The following is a 26,826-nucleotide window of genomic DNA, read 5'->3' as shown; positions in this document are numbered from 1 at the left end:
TTGTTGGTAACCATAAAAATATTTATTTAATAATAAACAATGTACATTTTGTTACAAATATTTACACTCATCTTCCTGTAGACACCACCTGTAAAAAAAAAATTGCACATTTCTTAGTTGTTTTTTCTCCAATTATTCATGTTTTTAATGTCTTTTTTATAAATAAATAAATAATTAATTGAAATTGAAAAATTGTGCACATAGACTCTCATTTGCCTTTGTCACTGATGGTGAGAAATAAATTTGGAGATAGCCTTTAGTAAATGAGAAAAAGCTGATTAGGTTGGAAAACTCAATGAAAAAATAATTCTTGTTTTTGCTAACGTAATAGAAAAATCTGGAGAATTGATAACTATACAATGTTAGATATCGTTAATAGATGAAAAAAATTACTTGATTAAAAAAAACAAAATTGAATTTCGTTAATTTGAATGAAGTTCAAATTCTCTTTAGTTAATGTTTTTTTATTTTTCCATTATTTGTAAATTAACTATAAAATGGAGGTACTTTTTTTTACTTTATTTTTTAAAAAGGGAACAAATTTTTGACACTATATTAGTTCATGCTTCATTAGTAGCTTCATTATAAAAAATAATTAATCATCCCTGGAGTAAAAAATTTTGCCTTAAAAAATCTTAATAAATATTTGAAAATTTTTAATATATAGAAAAAAATTTTCTCTTTGAACATGAGGAAGTTTTTCATTACTTTGAAGTAGGGCAGATTCCCTCGCTTGGAAAGGAATGTACATTGGACTCTTCCCCATCCTACAGTATGAGGGGAAATTTAATGTTTATTACCTCAGTGATAGAAAACACAATGGTTTTTTTTTTAAACTGACAAAAACAAAAACAAGCCCACTAATCTAAACAAAAGTAGGTCTGTACGTGAAAGTTGTATGATACAAGCATTGCATAAGATTTTTGTTTTCTGGGCCTCATGAGATAAGGGTTTCATTTACTGCACCAGGAATAAATTGAAAGAGGAGCCTGAGTAGTGTTTTGGAAAATGGATTTCTTTAGCTTTGTTTCTTTTAATGGGATTGAAATATTGTTTTATGAAAGTAATCACAATTTGTATGTGTAAATGAAAAACCCTGTATTTCTCACCTTGAATGGCCGAGACGTTCCTTCATATGGAGCTATTTTTCTTAAAATATTTTTATGATGCCCAAAGTGTCGGATCCTGTACTTTCCTGCTGGTGTGCCAGCTGGAATTGTCCATTGGACTTCGGCTGTGCTTGTGCCAGTAATTATGTTACCTCTTTTCCATATAAATCTAAAGACAAAATAATGTATTAAAAACTTTGTAGGATATTATAGTTTTATCAATATTGGCCTGTAACATAAGTTCATTGCATTTTTCAATAAATGAGCTTTTGAGTTCTTTGTTAGTTTTGATTCAGACAACATTGTTGACATGTTTTTAAAAGTAAAGTAAAGGTGCTTTTATAGTTAAATATCAATACAAACCTTTTCATGTTTTTTTTTTTTTTTTTCTGAGAAAATAGATCACTACACAGTCGGCAAAAAAGAAAATAGTTTAGTCAGTTGAGCATTAGGAGAGAGAACTCCATGGAGCTCTCTAACATTTGAAGAAAAGATAAACCACTAGATGGAATAACTATTCCAGTACTTAAATATATAAATAATAAATACTAGTCATCGGTCACTGAGCTCAAATGTTATTAGAGGGGTTGAAAAAGCGACTAATATAAATTTACAGTGTTAGTCAGGTAGCGATTGGGGTATTAACAATCGTACACATGTTCAACAATTGTGAAGGACTACAATGCAGCTTTAAAAAATCTTGTGCAATATTAAAATAATGTAAGAGTTGAAAGGGTGAGATGTCATTATATTGGGTCATTTCATATGAAATGCCCGTTTTTATTTCAGAAATTCAGAGTGGGATTATAAAACTTTTTTTATGGTTACAGATTATGAGCTGTCATTAATTCTCTCTTTTTTGACAATATTTACTACCATTCCAATTGATTGCGCATTGCATAGTATGCCATAAAATATGACCATGGAAACTTAAGTAATTTATTTTTTATAAGTTTAAACATGAACACTCGGCAGCCCAAGCTGCAAGAAACATTACCATTGTGTTCGAGGAAGGGTGTTGGAATTCTGCTTAAATTATCTTTTTATTGCATTTAAATTTATGGTGCACAATAGATCTTTGTAGGCTGCAGTGTACATTACCATAAAAAAAAAAAGTAGTTATCATAAAGATTAGCAACCTTCATTACCTAGAATAGGAATGTTTATATTTATTCTGTGGTTACACCCTTAAATAAGCCAATAAATTGGCAAAGTAAATTCCAATGAGCGTGGAAAATGCCTGATTTTTGAGTAGTAAAGTACTACCTCAACAACTACTCAACTACTCTTACAAATTTAGTATTTCACTATAATTTATTATATTAATAAAAACATCTTACTTTGTTTCCCAATTAGCGTCTGTAGCAACTACTTCCCACTTATCTCCATTTAACCTTTCAATAGTCAGAAAGCTAATTTGGTGTATAAAATCGTTGCGAGGATGGCCTGATACCTAAATCATGTAATAATAAAAAATATAGGTGCTTTGTTTGTAGTTTATAAATTTTTATTTTTTAAATGATTATACAACAGTTGGAATATTCCATATTCCAATCTCAAAGCCTTGAATCTCTAAATAAAATACCAACTGACAACTCACCAGTCTATATTTTGTTAATTCAGGCGTCAACAGTACACAACCTTAATATCACATGTACCTAGACAAAATACTACACATCTCACATCAACAGCTAAAGACACGTCAACTTGAGATGATACTTCACTCTGAGACATTCAAACACATACTCTATTTAACTTTATATATTTGGATGTCATGGAGTGATGTTTCCTTCCTAGTTAATATGAATTTCTTGACTGTTGATGAGAAATATGTTGTATTTTCCTATGTGTATGTGATATTGTTGTTTCTGTCTTGATGCTTGAATTGGTGAAACTTCGACTCTGTGTTGTTAGCTGATATTTTAGAGATTTAACTTTGTGGTTAGAATCTTCCCATCAAACAATTAATTTATATCTCTTGTTGAGGGTCTGCTCTTTGATATTAATTTATAAATTATTACAGCTTTGTTTGTTTCAGGGATCTAATAGCTAAAATCAAATCTATTGATAAAATTGTAAGCCAGGTTAGGTGTTATGAAATTATACTGCTCAATTAACTTTTGACTTACAAATGTTGCTGAGATAGTCTCGCCAGATTTAGCTACAGCCTGGGGTTGAGTGATAACATCACCAAAATTTTTTCCCCAACCAGCTGAATCCCAGAGGACGCCTGGCAGCAGACTAAGGGGTTTCTTGTAGACTGGTGGTTCTGGACCAGGCACTGGCTTCGATCCCTGTCAAAAGAAATTATAAACACTCATTTATCTTGACAAATTAGTCGATTATATTATAAAAAATACAATATATTGATAATATAGTGTGCATCAAAATATTACCCATAGCTATGTTAATTGCATCAGGGCTGGTTAGGTTGAAATAAATGGATGAGCAATATTAAATAGAATGATCAGATTGTTTGTGATGAAATTTAAAATGGTTTCATAGCTAAGCTTAAATTATATTTAACTAACAAAAAAAGAAATGATTACGCTAAAAAAAAATCAAATGTGAATACAGAAGAAAGAATTTTCCATTTAATTAAGAAATTAAAGATGTTAAATTTCTTGAATAAATGAAAAATTAATTTAGGGTACTCTATTCATATCTGATTCTAGGAGAGATAGCAGCAGACTTGACTTGTATTTTGCTTCAAAATCGAGGCTATAAAATAGTGGTGATAATAAAGCTTTAATTTAAGTTTGACCATAATTATTACATTAATAAGATGATTGAGATGATCTTGAAAATTATGCAAGAAACATATAAATTTTATTCACTTATTGCAGAAGTTATTGTAATCAATATTTTTAATTTTCTGTTTATTGTATAACATCGTTATGTGTTCCATCAAACTAGAGCAGAAAGAATGGGGTTATCCTGCTGGCTGCTAACTAATTTTAAATATAATGAGGTTAAGATATATTCCGTGGGTTTATCCTGAAATGAAAATCAATCCACCGATGCTTTTGACCCAAGAATGCTAAGGTTTTATCTCAATACACAAATACTAGTGTGTAAACACATACGCATATCTCAAATAAAAGTTTACAGTCCCAAATTAAGATGTACTAATTTTTCTCATATATTTTATCAATAAATCAAATATTTTCCTTCTTAATTTATTTATAAAAAACTTGATACATCATACAATCTAATCGTTCTGCCCACCTTCAAGACATAAATCAGTAAATAATTACATTGTAGTATTTCCATTGATTTTTCTTTTAAACTTTCTATTCTTCTCATATGGTTTTAATAACTTTCTATATTTTGTTCCATCTATATATATTGGAAGATTAAATCTTACTTGATTCAAGTGTGAAGCCAATTTTTTATAATGGTCCAAGTAGATGGGCAAAGTGTAAGGGCCAAAGATGGTTGAAGCGGCTTCATACCTTTGGGCCTGAAATATGAAAATATAATTAGGTTACAAATTTTTTTGAGAATCAATTAATAAAAAGAAATATTGTTGTTCTGTTGTGATATGTTAGATCTAACCATTTAAAAATTCAAAATATTGATTTTTTTTTTATCCATTGAAGAATCTTGTTTCCTATTTCCTTGATGTATCTATTTCAAATGATTTAGTAAGCTTTAATAAATATGAATACATTCAGTTTAATTTCCATAATTAGATAGCATAGGTTCAAGAGTTCAGAACTTTTTTTCGAATTCTTGAAGGTCTAACAATGATCACTGTTACATTAATTAAACCTTTTCTAGGAAATTTTCATTTACATACTGACCTCATACTCTTCAGGAGTAGCTATGTAATCAGAATAAGTATTGCATAAGCCTGCTATGATAACGTGTTCGGGAGTGGTGTTCAAAGACTCTGCCAGAGCTTTCCTCAGTCTACGACCAGACATTGTGGTGAACTCACCGGGAACGCAAGCGATGATGTATTGACCTATGCGGCTCAGTTGCGTTGAGACTACAGAAGGCTGCCATTGAAATGGGAAATGAATCTGAAAAAAATGATCAATTTACAAAGAAGTAACATGAATATTACAGAATTAGGTATAGTCAAATTTAAACAATTATTCTTATGCATGAAGATGAACAAGTTTATGATTAGAATCAATGCTATGCTTAAACTGTAAGAGCATTGAATATCAAAGCATTTTCAGTTTGTCAATAAGAAATATATACTAGATTTCATCAAAATTAATTTGATTTCAATTCATCACAATCTCTCACTATTCCATTTCTATTTTTTTTTTTTTTTTGCTCAATAAACTAAACAAATCTTTTACTAATTAAGCTATACTCTTATGAATTTCATTACATCCTCCTTATCACCAAAGCTCTTTCTATGATTGGATTTATAACTTTTTTGCTAGCCCCCTTTCCCTCTTATAACCAAAAGTTTTTTTTTCTTAAATCTCTTAATATATTTTGAGGAAAAGATGGTCAGAGGGTGCAGTCAGCAAAGACACACAAATAAACAAAACATATTTATTTGTGTCGACATTTCACCCTGAATTTCAGGGCTGAAAAGACAAAAATGAGATAACAATCATAATTCAGAGAAACATACAAAAAAAAAAAAAAAATAATAATAAAAAACTTGGAAATATATATAACAATAAATTAAGTTGATAGTAGATGATTGATACTAATAGAAGATAAAATATAATATTATGAGGAGAAGATGGTTGGGGGTGCAGACAGAATATAACACAAATGAGTTGAAATAACTTATTTAATAGTGCCAACGTTTCTTCCTGATTTTCTAGCCTTCACCATGGCTAAGAACAAAGAACAAGATAACAACCAATGAATACAAAAAATAAAATATAAACAGAATGGCATAAAGTAAATAATTGTACTCAATGAAATTAATAAAAATAGTGATGAAAAAAGTGGAAAATAAAATGTATGTATAGGTATACCTACATAACATTTTATTTTCCACTTCTTTCATCTTTTTCTTTTTATTAATTTTATTCTGTACAATTATTTACTTTGTCATTGTGTTTATATTTTATTTTTTGTATTTATTGGTTGTTATCTTGTTCTTTGTTCTTAGTACTGATGAAGGCTAAAATTCTGGCCAAAATGTTGGCACTATTAAATAAGTTATTTCAACTCATTTGTGTTATATTCTGTCCGCACCTCCCAACCATCTTCTCATTATTATAATATTAGTATCAATCAACTACCATACTTAATTTTATTTGTTTCCAAGTTTTTTTATTATTATTGTTTTTTTTTTTAAATTTCTCTGAATTAAGGTTGTTATCTCGTTTTTGTTTTTTTCAGCTGTGATGAAGGTCTGAAATTCAGGTCAAAACGTCAGTACGAATAAATAAGTTTTGTTCGTTCGTGTATCTTAGCTGAGCATACCTCTAACCATCTTCTCTTTATATCAATCTACCATCAACTATTAACACCTGTTTATCTGTTTGTATAAAAATAGTAATATGAAATAATTCTATGAGAATTACAATTATTTTATCAGAAAAGTATTTTGTTATTTACTCAATGATATTACATTTCTACTGCCTACATATTACATTCATATTTTTGCTACTTAGGAAAAACCATTTTGCACTTGAGATATTCCTACCGCTTCAACTTACTTGTCCTGATGCAATCAGAATAGGCTTAGGTGCTTGGCAGGCAATGAGTTCCTTAGTAGGTACTGCAAGAAAGTCAGATACTATGTTCCAGAAAGGATTGCTCGTGTTTGTTCCTTGTTTGAAATTGAATGCCCCTGGGCCATCAATAGTACCAGCTGCAAAACTGTAACCCATAGCTGGGAGACAGCCGCTCACCTGTTAGGAAAATATACAGAATTATATTATATCTCAAATAATTATTTGTGTGCTCCAATGGACATTTTAAATCAATAATTACAGTGAAATATTAAACCTAGTTATTAATAATATAATCAACGGTTACCGTTGAAGTTATGTTAGTTTTGGGATTGCGGTACAATATTTTCTGAGAAGGCATGTCAACATATTGGTGAACAACAGATATATTTCCACTTATAGTTTCCCCTTTCTTTTGCCAAGCTTCCTGAAAAAAAATTAATTGAGAATTATAAGGGATAAGATATTTGTTATTATGTTGAGGGAAGGGAAGCTCTTTTTCTTTATTATCAAATTAATTATTAGTAAAAGTAGAAACATAATCTTACATAAGCTTTCTCCATTATTCTGCTGGCAATGATATGTGTACTATCATACATGTCCTTTCCTGGTCCGAATGCTATGCACTTGTCACTTTTATCAGCACAGGTTGAAGTTTCAGCATCACAGGGAAGTCCTGTCTTGACACATCTGGGACCAGCGATGTTTGGTGTGACATCGCCTAAGTTTGATGAGGCAAAAGCTGCCACAAAAGGACCCTATAACAGTGATTGATTTACACTTTAATATATTTATTTATATTTACCTAACATGGTGAATAGAAAAAAATATTAATTTTAAATTTGTTTGAGTTATTTTTTTATTTTAAAAATTAATATTGATACTCAAAATATTATATAATTCAACATGCAAACAGGGAATTACTTGTGGTGACAACATAGTTCTCCGTTTATTTCATTCCAAGAGTTTCAAAAAGATTTCAAGGTGTTAAAAAAATTCATTTAATTATTTACTTATTTATATTGGTTTAAATATGGTATAAGATATTATGCCTCATTTATGGTATAAACTACAATACTTATTTATGCTTAATCTGACAGTTATGTAGTCCATATAAGTATTAGTTTTTAAAATAAATGAAAATCACATTTTTGCATAGATGTTGGTATTAAATTGTTGCTAAAATTGTGTTTTACTAAAAAGTACTCTTTGTATTGAAATATTGCATATTTTTTTTAAATTATATAAAATTTAATTAATTAATTTTTTCAATTAAGAATTATGACATTTATATTTATATATATTTTGATCCAAGAATTTTAACATCGAGTCATTATTTTACTGAGGAAGGACTAAAGTAAAGCGCCTAGAGTATATAAGAAGGGGGATCCTTCAAAACCAATCTGCCCCACTAAAACTCAATTTAGCAATGGTCTAATATCACCTTTGAAACTTTTAGTTACAACAGGAAAAGGAGACTTAAGTTAGAACATTAGTGAATCAAGAAACATTGAAAATGGGCTAACATTGGAAAACAGTGTTTTTATTGCATCTTATGAAATATTTATTAAAATTAATTGTTAGGTCATTATTTATTAATAACGTACTTGTCCGATTATGTTGGTGTGTGGTTCATTAACACGTTGTTCAAACATTATTGAAGCTAGTCCCATATTGTCACTCGATATCAATTTGTTAGTGTTGTTCATTGAAGTTGCATGCACTGCGAACCAAGTGAAAGCTCCTAATGGTGTTCCATCTGATCCGTAAAATTTCAACTGAGAAAATGTCTTATCAACATCATACTTATACCTGAAAATTATTCAATTTAATTTTATGTTTCTTGTATAATAAAGGAATTTGCATAATAAAAAAAAAATATTTGCACAATGTTCTTATGAATTTACAAAGTTATTGTCACTTCATTTTCATGAAAAAGATATTTCATTATTTTGAATAAGAAGATAGGATATTAAATCTTATTTTGGCTCTATGACTTGATAGATCTTGAATGGGGCAAGGTCTATCGTTTCAGATGCCTTATGTTTGGGGCTAATATTCAAATAGCCTCTATATAAATTCAATTTTAATACAATTATTTTTAATAAAAATTAATTCGATGATCAGTTTTTATGATTAGACATCAAATCATCAGTTATAGATTATATGAATAAGTCTAAATCTAAAGTATTGTTTTCCTTTTGTATTAAATTTCAGTTAGAGCTGCTTAAAAAATAGTAATAATTAAAATTGCAGCTAAATTGTCAGGGATAAATCAATAATAACTAAATATCATATCTATAACAATTTAACCATAGTTTTATTTATAACTAATTTTTGTATAGCTCTTTTTCAAACTATCATATATGAAGATTATAGTGAAAACGGCTTAACTTATATTTTCCTAAGTATTCAGGAGAACAAAGATTACCTTGGAAAAGCCTATTAAACTTTACACTTATGACTCAAAAGCGTTTTTTAGCTGTTTGTGCTTGTTTTTCTCTTATTTTAACTTTATCATCATATACTACATCGAAAATCAATCAGGAACCTTTTTTTATTACTTAGTTCAATAATCAATAATCAATAAGGAACCTTGTTATTCATTTTGGGAAAAAGTTGCCTTCTTTTTTCCCCCTTTGTAACCTTCCTATATTAACATTAAAAATTATACTATTTAAAAATAAATTGATTACTCAGCCCTTTCTTCTGGTGGGTTCTTGAGATAAGAAGTAGGACTTCTATTTATGTTTGCATTTAGAATTTCGCCACTTGTAAACTCCACTTTACCCTCCTCCAGTTTATAATGTGCTTGCAGAATACTCTGAAAACATATTATAGCAGGTTAATAGATAAATGCCTAAGAAGTCATACCTTGTATATTGAAAATATGACTGCTTTACAAGAGGGACCCAAAAAATGTTCCAAAACACAATTTATCTTTTTTTCATGATAACACAAGTTCTTGTGCATTTTTAATGACTCCAAAAAGTTATCTTATACTGTAACAAATAATGTAGTTGTGATTTCTTACTGGTGTATTATATCACTTCATGAACAGTTACGATAATGTATATATGTATGTATATATATATATAATGTATTGAAATGAAGTAGGATAACAGCTTATGTTACTATATATTACTTAATCAAAATACTTAAGGGTTTCCAAGATATTAAGCTGCCAGATGAAACTCTTAGCCTTTTTTTAGTGTTAGGTCAACATCACCTCACTTCATTGTAATTATTTTTTTGAATTTTAAAATTTGAAATTGGAAAAATACCTTTTTGTTTGGATACAATGAGTCATATTGTGATTCATTATTATTAATTGTAATAATGTAAGGCAAGTCCAGGCAGAGGCAGACTAAAAAGGATTATAATTATATTTACAAATTGTTTAGATTACAAATAAACAATTTTGACCACAAAACAAATAATAAAACTTATTACTGTAACTTAAACAGTGTAGACCTTTGCTTAAACCTTAGTGATATCAAATATTGTTTTTGTTAATACTAATCAATAAATTAGTTCTATATAGCATCATCTACTATGAAAAAAAAATCTTCAACTTTGATGAACTATGTTCAATTGCTTTAATAACAGTCACCTCTGCATGCTATCAAAATCAGGAAGAAAAATAACACCCAACCTGCACAAAGATCAACATTTGACAGACTTTCCTAATGGTAGGCCTAGTCCCCTCCACCATTTCCCTTTATGACCAAAAAAAGCTGTTTACTCAATAATTGAAATTTTTCATTAATATCTTATTCTGATTCTACAAATGAAATTTCATGAACCATTAAAACAAATTGACTCTTGATTGAAGATTGAATCTTGGACATCAATATCTTTGAATCTTAGCCTCTAAAAGGTTAATATATAATCCCATGACCATATTGATAACATTTTAAAAATCAATTAAGTACAAGATGTATTCTTTGATCTTATTCTCCAGGAATAAATAAAATACATGTTACTGATAAATAAATTCAATACAGGCTTTAAAAAAAAAAAAATAGTATAAGATACTAAAAAATGGGCAGTAATAAAAAATAATAAGTGTAAATTTATACTAGATGTTACTCATTTATTCAATAACGTTCATGTTTTTTAATAAAAAAAAACATAATTATTTTGTTATTCAGATGAATCTCATCCATCAAAATTTCATAGGTTTTGGAAAATCTGAGTAGCTACAGAGTAACTATTGAAAAATAAAAAAGATTAAGAAAAATGCTTCATAATAAGATGTATTTACATTTTAAGTACAGCTCAAATCATACCAGAATATAGTTGTATGAATTAACTTACATTGGTGATTCCAGTAGCATAGGCTTCAAATGTTTCTGGAACAAAACCCCATGAATTTAGGTCAAATATTATGTCCTTCAAATAGCCTCCAGGAGTGGAGTGTGTGTGGGTACCACTCATCATTACATTTTCCTCTGTATACAGATCTCCAGTCTCGTATTTCAAACGGTTCAACACCTAAAAAATAATTGCAAGCAGAATAGAGTAAGTTATCACTTAGTTCAGTATACAAAGTTTATAATAATTTATAATAAACTAAATAGTTTTAAAAGATTAGATAAAAACCTTTGAACCACATTAAGTTCTGTTTTTTTTTTTAAATTTTATATTATATAATAATACAAATTTAATTTTTCACATATATGTTTTACATTATTCTAACATTTTGGCCATTATATTGGCTATTTTTTTCTTTACCCCTATCATTATATAAAAACTATTTTCAATTGTACAACTGTAGATTCTGTGTGTATAAAGTTATTTAAAATTATGCTATTCTCAGTTTTTTTCATAATGTTATCTTGAGGTTTCTTTTTATACCTGCTATAAAAAATTCAACTCTTCATAAAAGTTACCCATAAATACATATTATCAAAATCATAAATCAAATTTTTTATATTCTTATTTAAGTAAAATCTATTTATTTCTTATACTTGTTAATACAACTTTTAAATTAATATATTAATAATTAACTCCTATAACACTGTGACAAAAGACCAAAATGTTACAATAATGTAAACTATTTATGTACAAAATAAATTTTTGATATTATTATATAATTTAAAATAACAAATGAGGGCTTAATGTGATTCAAATATTTTACTTAATTTTATTGATTAATATGATATTAAGAAAAATTAATCCAACCAAAAAAAGAACAACCACAATAAATTTGTTTGTAATAAATAGTTTAAATTTGTATTACTTATTGAAAAAGGCTCATAATGCTCTCATACATTAAATAATTATTCTAAATACCAATAACTTGTCATATTTTTAATATCAAACAAAATATTCAGACATACCTCTTTCCGTAAAAAGGTACCCATCATGCAGCAGTCTGAGTTAACAAATACCAGCCTGGTTTGGCCATCATCTATTATAAAGGCTCTGGCGAATTGTCGTAGATGTAGTCCTGTACCTCTCTGTTCTGGGTGTGCATACCCCATCTGTTTATATGAGATAGATTAATTACAGTTTATTATGATCTAAATTTGCTAGAAAATAAGGAATAAAATAAGTAAATATCTTATTAGTAATTTGGTATTCCATTAATCTGGTTAATGTGCATTAATCTTTCTTTTTCATCAGAATGGTTTCAAAACAAACTATAAATAACAATATGGACTATTGTAGTAACATCTTATTCTGACATATTATTTTTGTTTTCTTGACAATTCAATCCTCTTCATCTAGCTCCACGAGTGCTTGTTCAAGAGTCATTTTGTGCCATTCCTCTCACTTGTACTTCAATTTTCACTTTTTATAGCTTGGTTAAACAACAGATATCTATTTTATTATAAACTCCTTATTATTAAGCATTAGTTCTTACTCTCTCTCTTGTTACTATGTTAAAATTATCTGGCTATTTACTATTTGAGGCCATAATTCATGACTCAGAACCATAGGTGGAATTTATATTTTGTATTTCTTAGGAAGAATGTTTTCCAATTCATGTATGCATCTAGGGAGGAAGGATATCTGTTCCCTGCTAAACAACATTTCTGTCCTGCTTTTCTCTTTTTCAATTTTATACATATTTGTTTATCAATTCTTGTCTAAAACTATTAAATTAATCATCATTTGATGGAACAGAAACTTCCCTTCAAAGTCATAACATATTTTGTATTATATATGTATCATCTACAATGTGAATGGATATAGATTAATACTGTTTTATGTGAAACACAGCTCTCCCACTCAAAGGAGTAGAAATTACTTATCCTCATATCCAGTTGAATTAACCTTTAAAATTACAAAACAAGGGATTTTGAACTTCGTTATACACTAGCAATTTTGTGGTGATTTAAGCCAGTGGTTCCCAAACTGGGTGCTGTAAATTTATTTTAGCTCGGCCGTTGCAGGTTATTTTAGATGCCGCGAATTTTTAATGGTCCAAGAAAGGTACCGCTGCGAAAAAAGTTTGGGAACCGCGATCCAAGACGATAAGATATTTCAAAACATCAGGATTATGGTAGTAGGGCTTTAATACGTTTGTTAGAGATTGGATTACCTACTAAGAGGTAAAGATTGTTCGAAGAGCACTTTAAATAATTCTTCTGAATGTAGGTATAACTCATTTATTTCACCCCCCCCCCTTCCTAAATTGCCTCTCTTCTTGTGGGTGTTATTGTTCCTTTTACCTTTCCTCCTACCTCTGAAATTCCATTTAAATATTCTTCCAACTCTTCTATGAAATATATAATATTCGTTTTGGAGTGTTTTTGGTTCGTTTTGAAACTGTATCTTGTTGCTCGAGTGCACGATTGTTGAATTGATCGATCTTTTCAAAAGTTGAGCCAGGACAGGGAAGCACAATTTGTACCTAAATAAATACAGATTAGATTACATGAAGTGATATACTAGAATTCAATTTGCAGCGAAAAATGTTTTGACAGAGAATTATTTTTGAATTTTCCTCAAAACAAACAATTGAAGAGTTATACGCTTTTAACAAATACTTCTTTTGTTAAATACTTTCATTTAATTCGATTGCCTAATAGCCTTGATAGATGAGATAAGGTTTTCTTTCATGAATAAAATTAATAAAAACTAAATGAAAATGTTTTAATTATCCCAGCTGTGCTAAGGGATATTCTAATTTTACTAATTCTCTTGGATTTGAACACTTGTTAACAATAAATTTCATTTCTATTAAAACACAACATTACAAAAACAATGAGTACATTAGCCCTAAAGTGACCCCGACTTTAATTTAAGTGTTTAATTGCGAAAAACATTCCACCTAAGATTACACGGTTTGAAGTAGGTTAACAAAAAAATTAAATCTTCACTGCTAGAACCCATGAAGGCCCAGGGGTTCAGTACTTTGTAAGGAAGTACTGTTACAAGACCAACGGTTGTGCAAGGATTTGATTTGGTCAGAATCACGTTCGACCGCCACATTTTTACCTAATTACGGGTACCCAATTTAGTAGGCTGGACCCCAGGAGGGCTCCTGAATCCACATGGTCGACTCACGGCTACAGTGTAACAGAAAACAATTTTCTGCCCAGCCGGATTCGAATTCGGGTCCTTGGAGTTAGTAGCATCGCGTGAAGTAGGTTAACAAATCTGACATTTTGGATTTTCCTCAAATTTCTTTTAAAACTATGCTCCGCGGAGTTAAGAACTGAGTTAAACTAAAATTGTTCCTTCGTTTTAATAACAAGTGGTTATTGACGTCAATCATACAAAATAAAATTGAAATATGAATGACGTTTGTGATAATAAAATAAACAACGATGAAAGGCAGTACTCAACATTAAAATAACTAACAAATAAGCTTCCATGGCAAAAAATATTTAATATCTATTAGCTATGGTGCATTAAAACAAACTTATATAATTTATAGCCAATATCTTGATCTGAATTTTTCGTATTTTGTTCAGAATTGATCATTCGCCTTGCTGCGCGACATCTTAAAGCGCAAATTTATCAAAATATAGTTGTTGAAAATCTTGAGAAACGCAAAGCGGTTGTAATCTTAATTTTATTTATTATTTATTCATACTAAAATGAAGAATTTGTATCTCAGTAAGTGCATTAATATTTTAAGTAAGGGAGCAAATAAATATTAAACATATATAATTAAATAAAAATACATTATGCTTATGTATAATTTTCTTATTATGTATACAATGTTCACTTACAAAAGCTACTTCTGCAGCGGGCCCTGTGATGTCCGCCCTTCCAACTCCTACCCTCAGCGCATGGCCTCCTCCAACCAAGAAGGCAACGAAGAAGAGAGTCATGGGCACATTCCAGCCCATTTCTGAAACCAATACAGTTTATTTTAAGAATAACTGTTTCAATTCCGAAGATACTATGGCATATGAACATATGTTGTGTTTATGAGAGTTTTTTATTTGTTGAATATGAAAATGATTTTCCACTCTTGAGTTCAAAGCCACTCGGTATGATGGACGAATAATCATAATTGTATCACTATTTTGCTCGTTTATTTATCTCTTTATTTAGATCAACAGGAAAATTTGATTTGCCTTAAAATCATTGTTATGTGATAAAAATTCACTGTTGATTACTTTACAGATTTATATTTTAATTATACCTTAAAATTAATTAATTATTATCTCTTAGTATAGTTGGATTGACTTTTATAAAAAGCACCTGATAATGCCAACTGCACTAAAAATATTAAATAAAGATGTTTTCTTTGTGTATTTAGATATTTATCTATTAATAATTAGACAACATTCTGTAGATAAAACTGAGAAAATTGGATTTAAAGTTAAATGCCATTACGATATATATATATATATATATATACATACATGAACCGATAACGACTGGGTTTCTATTTTATGATAAAATAATCTTTCAGAAATTTTTTAATACTGAGATATTACATATTTTTTGGTATGTTTCCGTATTAAGGGTTCAGCGCCATCATATCCAGTTCATATCAGGATGATCTCTTCATTCCGCATTGAACTACATAAAATTTGGCGCGATTTTTGCCATGATTTTGTTCATGAATCTTGTGAAGTGCTACAAGAAGAACTGAAATTTTGCGGAGAAATACGCCAGGGACCACATCTCAGCTGTTAAAAGAATTGAGATTGGAAGATCACACTGAATATTAAGCTCTACTGAGAATGTTCCCTGACACTTTTGATGAACCTTTGCCTCGAGTGGGACCCTTGATTCCCGAAAGACACTGTTAAGGCTGCAGGTAACATTGGCATATCTGGGTTTGCCCTGTATAAGCCCTCTTTTCCAATTTTGTACCAGATGTCTGTGAAGCCTTGTGCACCTGACTTCAAGAGTTTATTCTGGTAATTTAACTTTTTGAACTTAACTTTATTCAATCGAAAGTGATGAAGTCAATAATATAAGATTTTGTGGTTCTTAAGGATTCAAATATGTATGCATCAAGAATGTATTGTATTCGGATATTAGAATAGAGCCAACTTTATAATAGAGTAGAATAATAGAAAAAAAACTAATTCATTACTTTATTAAATTAATTAGATAATAAGTAAGAGTTTTAGAACCACCAGAAATAAGTTTTCGTGTTAAGTATGATAGAAACTAACGTTGTGGCAGATTGTAATATTTATCAATAAATAAATTCTTGCTTGATTAAAATATATACACACATATATATGTATTAAGAAATGTATGTTATATTAACTGGGGATTTTATGCATCAACTTCTTGTAATAATTCATGTTGGGATAAGGCAGCTGTTTCAACGCCCGAATTGATTTTGCATTTTATAATTTGAGGATGATGACAACAGAAACTTTTATGAAAAGTTATTCGTATGGAGTTTAGATATTCCTTGTGTAATTTTTTAAGTTCTTGAGAAAGATTCTCACGAATCGGTATAAACTTACACTGGTTTAAGTTCTTGTAGAAGAAAAATACAAATACTAATATATCAGAAAGCAAATATAATATTAAACGAATATCAAACCATATAAATTGATTTTGAATCTTTTGTTTTAAGAAATCATTAAATTCATCTCCAGTCTAGTCGTCGAAATTTTGTCAGTAATTTATAAGGCTTTTAATTGCTATTTAAGTTATCTAATTGGAAAACAAAAATAAAGCGATAAATGTTTTTTTCTATCGAATCATTCAATTGATTTATATAAAATAAACAATAAAGTTATACAAATCGACTTTAAAAAAAATAGAAAAAATTAATTAATGATAAACGTAGTTCCACAAATTAATTCAATTATTAGTGATTTATTGTAAATATTGTCGTAACAAGATGTTTTGAAAGTACAGAAAGCGAAGTTAATCAGTTAGACAATTTCATGGTCAGTCTGAAATGCAGCCTGCAATAAGATTCAACTGCTATACAACTAGTATTTCAAAGTATATTTTTTCTCGTAGAGGAAAATGTTTGAAAATGGAATTTTATAAAATTTTAGGATTAAATTTTTATCAAATTAGCTGTAATCCAAAATTTGTGCTCCCTTGTCTAAACCATTTACCAATTTTTTTTAGACAAAAAAAATTCAATGTATAAAAACCAAAAAGGAAATTTGATTTTTACGAAAAATGTTGACAGATAATAAAAATAAGAGAAGTAATTTTTAATAAGTTTTAAAACGTATTTATTTTATTACTTGAGTGACCAATTAAATATTTTTAAATTATGAAGAAGATGGCCAAGGGAGCGGTCAAAATAAAATAAAAAATAGTTTACAAATATTTATTTAAATCAATAGTTGTTAACTATTTTTTGTTTTCTTTTGACTGCACCCCTGACCATAATTTTCATAATTTGAAATAATACGGTCAATCATTTATATGTATAAAATACATTTTTTTTTCTCAAACAATGCAAACTTTTTAGTGTTTTTTAATTGACAATTACCAACACATTCACACAGTACAAAAAAAATTACTCTAGAACTAAAAGGTAAAAATAAAATAATTAAAAAAATTTTTTATCAATTGAAAATAAAATAAAATGTTCCTTGCTACATTTTTATATGTTTATGATAAATTATATATTGGTATAATCTTTTGAAATAAATTCACTATTTAAAACATTACTCTCTCATTTCTCCTATATTGGTAATGATTAATTAAATATTGGGGAAATAATTAACATCAACAAATATTCTATTTTTCAGGAATATTTAAAATTATTTAGATAATATCCTTAGAATTAGATCCTTTATTATGAATACCTGACTGATATCTTTCATGCGATGATAGTCCTGTAATTGTTATTTTTTTATACAAGATTATAACTGTATAATGTTTATATCTATGTTTAGGTAGGTTTGCATTCTTTTTTTTTAAATTAATTCTTTATAACTTTAGCTTACTTATTTTTTTCTAAATTTTTACTATATTTTTAAAAATAATTTACCACTATATCGAGTTGTAGTCAACTCTATTTTTATGAGGCTATCCTCAAAGACAAATAAAATAAAAATTAAATAATTTTCTTTGTCAGGGACAAACAATTTTAAAGTTGACGGTAAATTATTGCAATGCCCTCTGTATAGCCATTTTTTTAAAAGAGAATAAAAACAATAAATAAAATTCAAGGTTTTAATAGTAATTATGTGTATTTTTATTTATATAATTAATAATAACGGAACATACATAAACTCACCTAAAAACGCCATGTGACAGCAGACTCTGCAGGTAGCCGTCTGACCGAACTTTTTATCAATCTTTATCTTCTTATTCTTTATCTGACGATCCCTACCTCCAAAACATTGTACTTCACAGAAGCTTCTTTGTTTCAATAGGATATTTAATTATTATTTTAGGGCTACAAAATGTATCTGTTACGATTAAACAGCTGAATAGATAATTTAAAGCCTAATTAGATGAAGGTGCTATGTTACAAAGTAATGAATCTGAGGAAAATTTAATTTAATGTTCATTTATTTCTATTTAAATTGAAAAACATAATTTATAATTTTGATAAATAACACAATTATGTGTTTAAGTAGGCAAAAGAATATTTATTCTTTATGACAGAATACTTTTCCTTATATCTCACATAACATCCACTTATTTTTCAACTGAAATAATTTGTTACAACTAACTTTAAAATCTTTCTATTTACTTGTAAGATTTTGAGCCTCTTCTTGGCTACTAGTAAAAAAAATAATTAATTTTCCTTGTCTATTTTTCTTTACTTAGGTTGAAATAGTTTTTGGCAAAGAATTTGGTATAACTTCTTCGCCCATATTTCAGATGAAAGCGTTCCCTTATCAATTTATTATTTTTAAATGTTTTCAACTAATCAATTCTTAAAAAAAAAATCATTAAAACAAAACTGTGAATTTTATCTGGTTTCTCAGTATTCCCTAGATCTCAATAAAAATTAATCTTATTTTTCATATTCCAAAAAAAATTTCTTGTTTCGACAGTGGTGCAGTCTGTTTGATAAAGATTCACATTATCGATTGTAGGTCATAAATCGATTCTTAATCTATTTAGAAGATTAGAGCTTTCAACAGTGTTGTTACTACCCTTGTCTCGTACCAAGAAACGGATTAAGATATCGCGACATTTTTATTCGCTTTCAACAACTACTGACAGGATGCAACCTAATTGTTTGGTTTTATTTATTTATTTTATTGCTATTATTTATGCGTGCGTGTTTTTTTTTTTTTATTAGTTTTTTATTTATTTTTTTTAGGTAGGGGAAAATCGATCATAAGACGAAGTGCAACAAATAAAACGTTACACAACAATGTGAGATTCCTACTCACTGTAAAATTACCTCCCACTTCTTCTTTAGCACCCCTCGGAACCGCTGTCAAGCATTACTTCACGGGGCAGAAGGGCTTTCACCTACAACTTCTTTGTACCTCTTATTTAAGCTATGCCACTGCCTGGCCTCTTCTTTCCCGCACTTTTGCTCTGAGCCTTCTACCAATTTGCGCTGCTTAGTAAGCTACTGCACTCCGATCCTCCTGCCTAGAAATCATCCAAGCGACTAAGTTTTCCTTCTTTTTCATGAGTAAAACCTGGACAACAGAAGAACGAATGTTCTACTGTTTCGTCCACGAAGTCACAAGTTAGGGACGATGGTCTGTCCTCCAGTTTGAGGCGGGCTAACTAGGCCTTAATTTACAAATCTCTAGGTTTAAAAAAGTGTCTTTCTATAGTTGCCGTTATCCCGTATTTGTGTGATTTTCCAATAACACAACTCTCACGATACATTTCATTAAAATATTTGTTGCACTTTAATTTGATATTTATCGAGGCTTAGCAATTATTAATATTATAGGGGTCTTTGCCATATGTCTTCTCATACCTGTGCCGGGTATGTGCCTGTCAACAAAGGGCAATTCGCAGGTGAAAGGGTCCTGAGCAAATCTATAAAAAGCAGGTATGGCCTGCTGGCTTTGTCTGAGGTTAGGTCAATTATAAATAAAACTTGCACCAAACACTTTTCTAAATCTACCATCCTCTATAACGTATTTTTCTTGGGCGTGGCTGATGATAGCCAATGAAGAAATGAGATTCTCAAAAGGCGACGCCCCTTTTTGAAACATGTGGAGGCAGAAGTAAAGAGAATAGATGGAAGACGAAGATGCAGAAGTCGGGGAGGCAGCAGAAGTAAGAAAACAGAAGAGAGGGCAAGATGCATTTTTACCAGACGAAGCCATAAGAAGGGCTATGAGACCTGGACACCATCCTTTATGAACAAGACGACACCTACACTACTATATCCCATGGCATGAATAATTCAAATCTGCAGCTATAAGTATATATTAAGCAATAAGTAATAGTGTAATAATCATATTTTATGGCAACCATTTATCTGGATCATTTCAATCATTTTAATAGCATCATTTATTAATAACTTGTAAATAAATTCACTTATTTCCTTTATGTAGTTTAGGACCTTCACGGTCTGTCGCGCCAATGGAAAAAAAAAAAAAATGTTTATTTACTATTATATTACACAATACCACCCCACTATACAATTAATGATAACGATATTTTATAGAAATAAAGATATTTAATTGGTAACTGGTAAACACAAAACATGCCTTCGGAAAAGACTTAAATTATAATAATAGTTTTTCAGGACTCAATATAAGTTAACTAATTAACTTATTTTTGGATGATTGCCTCCAGCAATTATCCTGTAATCCCGACTAAATCTCAAGATAGTACATAATAATAATGATAATAATCTTTATTTATTCTGGGATTGATCCCTTTAGAATAATCTACAAGCGTCAAAATTAGACTTTAGAGCCTTAGAGTAAATTACAAAATAGAGATGAAATTACAAGATGTCATAAAACAAAACAATACAGCGAATTTAAAAATATACAATTAAACAACCATAATTAACAGCATATATAAAATAATGATAAAATGAAACCACTTGTCATATCATAAAACATAAGATGACTTCTGATAGTAAATAAAAGGGAAAAAAAATTATAAAGAATCAAATACAATTAAACTAAAAAGTAATAAATGAACAGATATAATTTCTGCTAGTGTAGATATTTACAATTATAAACGAAGATCTAAGACATAAAATACAGAAAATATATAAAGCTTTTTTGAAACTTTCAATTGTTATTCTTCCGGAATTGGGAGGACAGAAAGTAGTCGAAGATACGGGATTTGAAGATTGAAAGGGTATTAGAACTACGAATAAAGGAGGGAAGAGGAAAGGATGAGAAAGATCTACCAAAGGCTGCGGTTCGATGGGCAGTTACATATAAGTCCGAAGACCGTGAGCGGGTATTGCGGGAATGCACTGAGGACTTAAATTGAAGGATATCAGAGATGTACAATGGACGGCGAGATTGGATGACTTGATAGAGAAAGGAAGCAAGGAAATATTTACGACGGAAGGAGGGGTAAAGCCACTTCAACTCTGCATAAAATCGGGTGACAGAGGCGTCCTAGCATATCTTTGGTTAAATTGTTCTACTCTTGGTAGGAATAAAGTAGATATTCATTATTCTTACATCGAAAAACCCTAAAATACGAAATTTTATAGCAACAGAAAAATAAAATTATATTTTTTGAAAATTTTGCCTCTCGTGGTGGCCAGCAAAGGGCATACCGCTCTAGAATTTGAAATTACTTAATCGGAGGATTTTCCTATACCTTTCGAATAAACTGCCTTGTATTCAGCATATACTCGTCTAGAAATCTAGAGCCATTTTTGTCTATCTACTGTGTTGGCAAAGTAATCAAACTAAAATTAACATCATTCATAATTCATGCTGTGCAATTTCTTAAAGAAGAAACAGATCCTAAACCTTAGTTTTTTTCGAGATTAAAAGAATATATATACATGCCATCCTTAAAATTGTGGTTTAGTATTTTTTCAAATTTTTGCGCTATAATATTTATGTTGGGGAACTACCAACAGTTTGAAAATTCAACGCATTAAAGGTCTATACAGGATCAAACTCTGCTATTCATTTTATCTTTGAGATTCAACTCGAACAACACGTAGCTAATACTATTAATTATAGCTTCTAAAAAGTGTTAATTGTAGCAAAAAAAAAAATAATTTCCAGCAGTCTAAAGGTTTTAGCAAAATATTTCAATTCTCCAGATCCATTTTGGAGATACAAAAATCAATCTTTCCTCTAATTAACATTAGACCTTACTGGTTTAGAAACTTATACTTCGACCTTACATTGCTAGACCTAGCGTTACAGGTAGTAGTATTATGTAATAGATAAGATATTGCATAATATATACCTCATGCAGGCCGTGACCTCTGCGGACTGCCCTCTGCGCTGTGTCCGGGACAATGAGAAGAGCGCCTTGAGGTCAAATGAGGTCAGCGTTATATATATCTCAATTGTAGCTCTCAGTTGATCATTCGCGCGTCACTTGCTAATCTCGCGCGTGGATGTTTTGTCTCGGTAGCAGTTATTTATGACTGTAGTAGGTTTCAAATACAATACCCGTAGTTCCCAAATTCAACAGATGATAAAAAACATCTGTCAATGAGGTTGAAGAAGGTATGACTCAGGTAGTGCTGATAAGAAACCTTTAAATAGTGGGATTAGAAGCCTTGCAATAGTCACAGGTGTTCAACTCCGTGTGCACTGATCGAACGAGGTGAATCATGCAGTGGAGACAAAGGAATCATGCGCACTGCCAGTTTTATAGATTAGAACTACTTAGTGCGAGGAGGGTGGTGAGGTTAAAATAGTAACAGAGGAGCCAAGAGTAAGTAGCTCGAAGAAAACAATCGATGCATCTTTAGCTTGACAAATTAAGATGCGCATTTAATGCGCATGCGCTAGTTTGAGGTGGGAAGACATGTCCCCCTTCCTCCCTCTACATAAGTTGTTTATAATAACAAAGGCTTAGTGAACCCAAAGGTTCGATGTCGACATCATCACTCGTTTTTTACATACATCTGTCCTGTGACGGTCTTCTATCTCTGTCAACTAAATCAGTTTTAACGCAATCCTCACATCTACGTTTCGGTCTACTCCTTGGACGTTTACCCGTCGGTTCTGTGTTTATTAACATTTTAGGGATCCGTTCACTACTAAGTTCCACAACCTTACACTCCCATCTTATACGCCGCAATAACCTCAATAGGATCCATGACTGTGGTATTTTGTGAACTAAAAAATATGTGAGTAGGGCGTTCAATCTTATGTCACACCCTCATTTTTTCACGTCTATTTTAAATTTTGTATCAATAGCTCCTATACTATGCATTTCTAGAAAAAGTTTTCTTGCATATAATTTAATGTTCATTTCCTTCTGCGTCAAATCACTTATTATCAATGATCGAATTTATTAATGAACCTCAATTTTTTTTGTGCGTTTTATATTATGTAACTCACGCTCATTTTGGTGTAATTATATAATTAAAATGCAGAATGACCAAAAAGCGGGCAAAATTCAATATCTCGAGAACGAGTTGATATGGAAACTTAGGGCCGGTCTCATTCGACTCATAACAAAAAAATACATCAATTTCAACTGTAGATATTAAAATTTTAAACAACTAATGAGGAAATTAAAGCTTATTGGCAAGATACAAATTTCAAAATTTTCGGAATATGTTGTACTCATCAAAATAAATTGTAACCAGTATTTTGAGTGTATATTTAAATTAAATAATGCTTACAATTAAAAATTCAAGCATTAGCTTAAAAGACTGGAGAATTTTGTAAATAATAAAACTAGGGATTCAAAGTCAAACGTTGTTCAAATTGAAAAGACACTAACGATTTCAAATTTAAGGAAATTAGATTAACAGTTCCTTAGCTCCTTCATTGATTTCTGGATTTCTTTTCCTTTAGTTCGAGTCTCTTGTTCGTGATCCGAAGTCTCCAGTAGCTTGTGGAACACGTCTTCGTTGGTAGACATACAAAACATTTTCCACGAGTTTCTAATCCTGGAAGTGTTGTAATCCTTATTTCTACTTTCTTATGCCTCTTCCGACAATATTCCGACTGAGAGAACCGACTTCTGCACTATTTCAGCATAACGCAACAAAATCTTATGCACCGTGGATGATATATAGTACCATGAATACTTTTCAATGGCCATCTCTGCTGTTTCAGATATCGAATAGTAGATAATCGAAATCAGCGCTTTCGAAAATCGATTTTTTCCGCTCTGGCACCACTGTGCGAAGTTGGATTCAATGTTTATGGGATTGAAAAAAAAAGTAAAAATACAAAATTAATTGCAGTTGGTCAGATTGTAGGTCTTCTAATTCGTCACCATAGTTAAAATATCTTGGCCATCCTTCAAGTTTAGTTTATCATGAAGTTCATCAGGTATCTTGGTAGAAGGCGTTCCTCTAGAATTATAGCATGTTAGAGAACATTTCATCCCTTGCTTTTTACAACCATCATTATTTCCGCACTTCTTAGGCAATATTATTAAATGATCTAATGGGTTTTGTTCTAAAATCGATTGTAGGATTTAGTATCCATCTTTAGTATTCTTCGAACCTCATTGTACTTCTAGGTTAGTAGAATAAACATTTCAGAAATTACTTTGTAGAAAATCTGTCACTGGATGCAACCGAGTAGCTTTACAAGTTGGAAAAAGAACAGCCAAGTTGAATATATTCAGCACAGAGGATTCCGTAAACAGTTTACAGCACATTTGATTCAGAGAGGAAGATCGAAGAAACGATCCGGCATACAGAACAGTAATTACTTTTTTTCAGACAGCACTGACGTCAGCTGTAGTTGCATTGCGGTGCACTTAGTATTGAGCTAAAAACGTATATAAAAATGTCGTCGCAATTATTCTTGGAGCGGTTGAGTATTTAGGGAAATAAGAAACAGTGTAAAGTGAATACTGAAATGCACTGTATATTTGCTGTTTTAAATATTTTGAGAAAGTGGTATTCGCTTGCTTCATACCTGGAATACGCTTGGGGAATTCCATTGTACAGTTCACTTTGGGAACAACGGCTCTATGTTAAAGTGTGATACAAAAGTTCATTTTTTATCGTATCCATGTTTTTCTGTGGTGAATATATCGATTGTAGATCACTTGCCATTGTGAGTCCTTTGTTTAGCGCTACTTGTTGAGAAGGCTTTGCTGTGATCACTTCGAAGCTAGCGTTCTTTGTTCTTACTACAGTTTGAACGTCCATGTTATTATATATACTGTAACAAATAAAACATTTTATTTGTGTCCACCCGCTCAACACCATAGAGCTTGTTAGAAAACGATGTATTCATTTAAAATCTCCGAATTAATATTCTGGCAAGTTGTTTTTCGTTCCCTTCATTCGAGAGAAATTTACTTTTTCACACTTTTAATAACATTGGTTCATCAAAATTAAACATTGTGATTAACTAGTTCCTTCCAGGGCGTTCTTCAGATTTATCGCCCTTTTAAGAGGGTATTCTGAATACGTAGCCATCAAGTACGATAACGTGTTTATTATTTTTTAACATACTCCACACATTAATTAAGAACTGAAGAAATGTCTGCCAAGTCCCATATTACTCGATGAAGTAGGAACCCACCATCAATCACTTCAGATGTAGGTGGAGTGATAAAAAATGCTAAATAGTTTTTTCAAATTTTCTCATCATTCCTTCTTCATGGAATTAACATACTAAGAAAGAAGCTAGTTCATAATTGATTTCTGAGTTCAGATTCTGTTTTTTAAAAATGAAGTTCTTTCGGAACAGGTTCAGCATGCAACCTCACACAGTTTGTGAAACCTTGTATTGATAACACTTTGCTTTCTGTTTTAAGATGGATCTTTACGTTTAGCAGTTCCCAATTTAAAGTTTACTAAAAAGTAGTATATTTTTCGAAATAATACAAAATCAATATTTTAAGAATTTATTTTATTAAATATTATGTAAACGAATTCTCCACAAAAATATTCATTATAAACTTCTTTGTTATGGACTTAAATTTGAGTGCTAATAAACATCAAAACTAGTTTTCCAAGATCAGGAAATCAACAATTTGTGATATTTACGCGAATACCTTAGAAACTACAACTTCACCAATTTAATTGTTATTAACTACTTCGTGATGCATTTAGGAAGATTCAATTTTGAATGCTGAGACTTTTACATCCAAATGGTTCTGGAAATATTGAAATACTGAAAAAAATTAGGCAAATGTTTGCGAAATATATTGAATTCCTGGGACCTATGAAATTTGATTGCGACCTACCTAAGGTAGCAGATTTTCATATTTCAAGTCTATGGTGAGAGGACTTTTGTGAAAGATAATTAAAAATGTTTTATGAGATGGCACACATTTTTTTAGCCTCGGTTCCATTTATGTAAGGAGAAGTCCACAAAATGAAAAAAAAAAAAAATATGTGTATGAGCGTATATGCATGAGCAGGAGTGCGCATACGTGTGTAAAATCGTAAGTAATATTATTTGTTTTTAATAATTTGTATTTTTTTCTGCATATATATAAGTTTGCAAAATGTAAAAAAAAAAAAAAATCTATTTATACAAATTTCTGAGGAATGGAATTATATCTATGATTCACTTACCTACTTCTACGCCAATCGACATTTAACTGTGCCATATCGATTTCTG

The 26,826-nt window shown here is 30.2% G+C and overlaps 1 protein-coding gene across 2 annotated transcripts; it reads right to left on the bottom strand.

Annotated features, from left to right (window-relative positions):
- On the bottom strand, positions 1-26,826 carry LOC106686604 (neutral ceramidase). Of its 2 annotated transcripts, none has more exons than XM_067052001.1 (15): positions 26,781-26,826; positions 14,962-15,083; positions 12,115-12,258; positions 11,090-11,266; positions 9,466-9,593; positions 8,377-8,581; positions 7,318-7,527; positions 7,077-7,196; positions 6,755-6,949; positions 4,916-5,137; positions 4,477-4,572; positions 3,239-3,403; positions 2,450-2,562; positions 1,110-1,278; positions 1-88 (listed from the first exon to the last, which is right to left on the bottom strand). In XM_067052001.1, the coding sequence occupies exons 1-15, from the start codon at positions 26,800-26,802 to the stop codon at positions 68-70; spliced, it is 2,109 nt and encodes a 702-aa protein (XP_066908102.1). In that variant the 5' UTR covers positions 26,803-26,826; the 3' UTR covers positions 1-67. The 2 variants fall into 2 exon arrangements, with proteins under 2 accessions (XP_066908102.1, XP_014285479.1); XM_014429993.3 differs by lacking the exon at positions 26,781-26,826 and adding an exon at positions 18,420-18,576.

Source organism: Halyomorpha halys, unplaced genomic scaffold, assembly GCF_000696795.3.
Source record: "Halyomorpha halys isolate HHAL.00 unplaced genomic scaffold, Hhal_1.1 Scaffold845.1, whole genome shotgun sequence".
Taxonomy (NCBI): Eukaryota; Metazoa; Arthropoda; class Insecta; order Hemiptera; family Pentatomidae; genus Halyomorpha; species Halyomorpha halys.
This window is presented reverse-complemented; position numbering and strand designations above follow the sequence as displayed.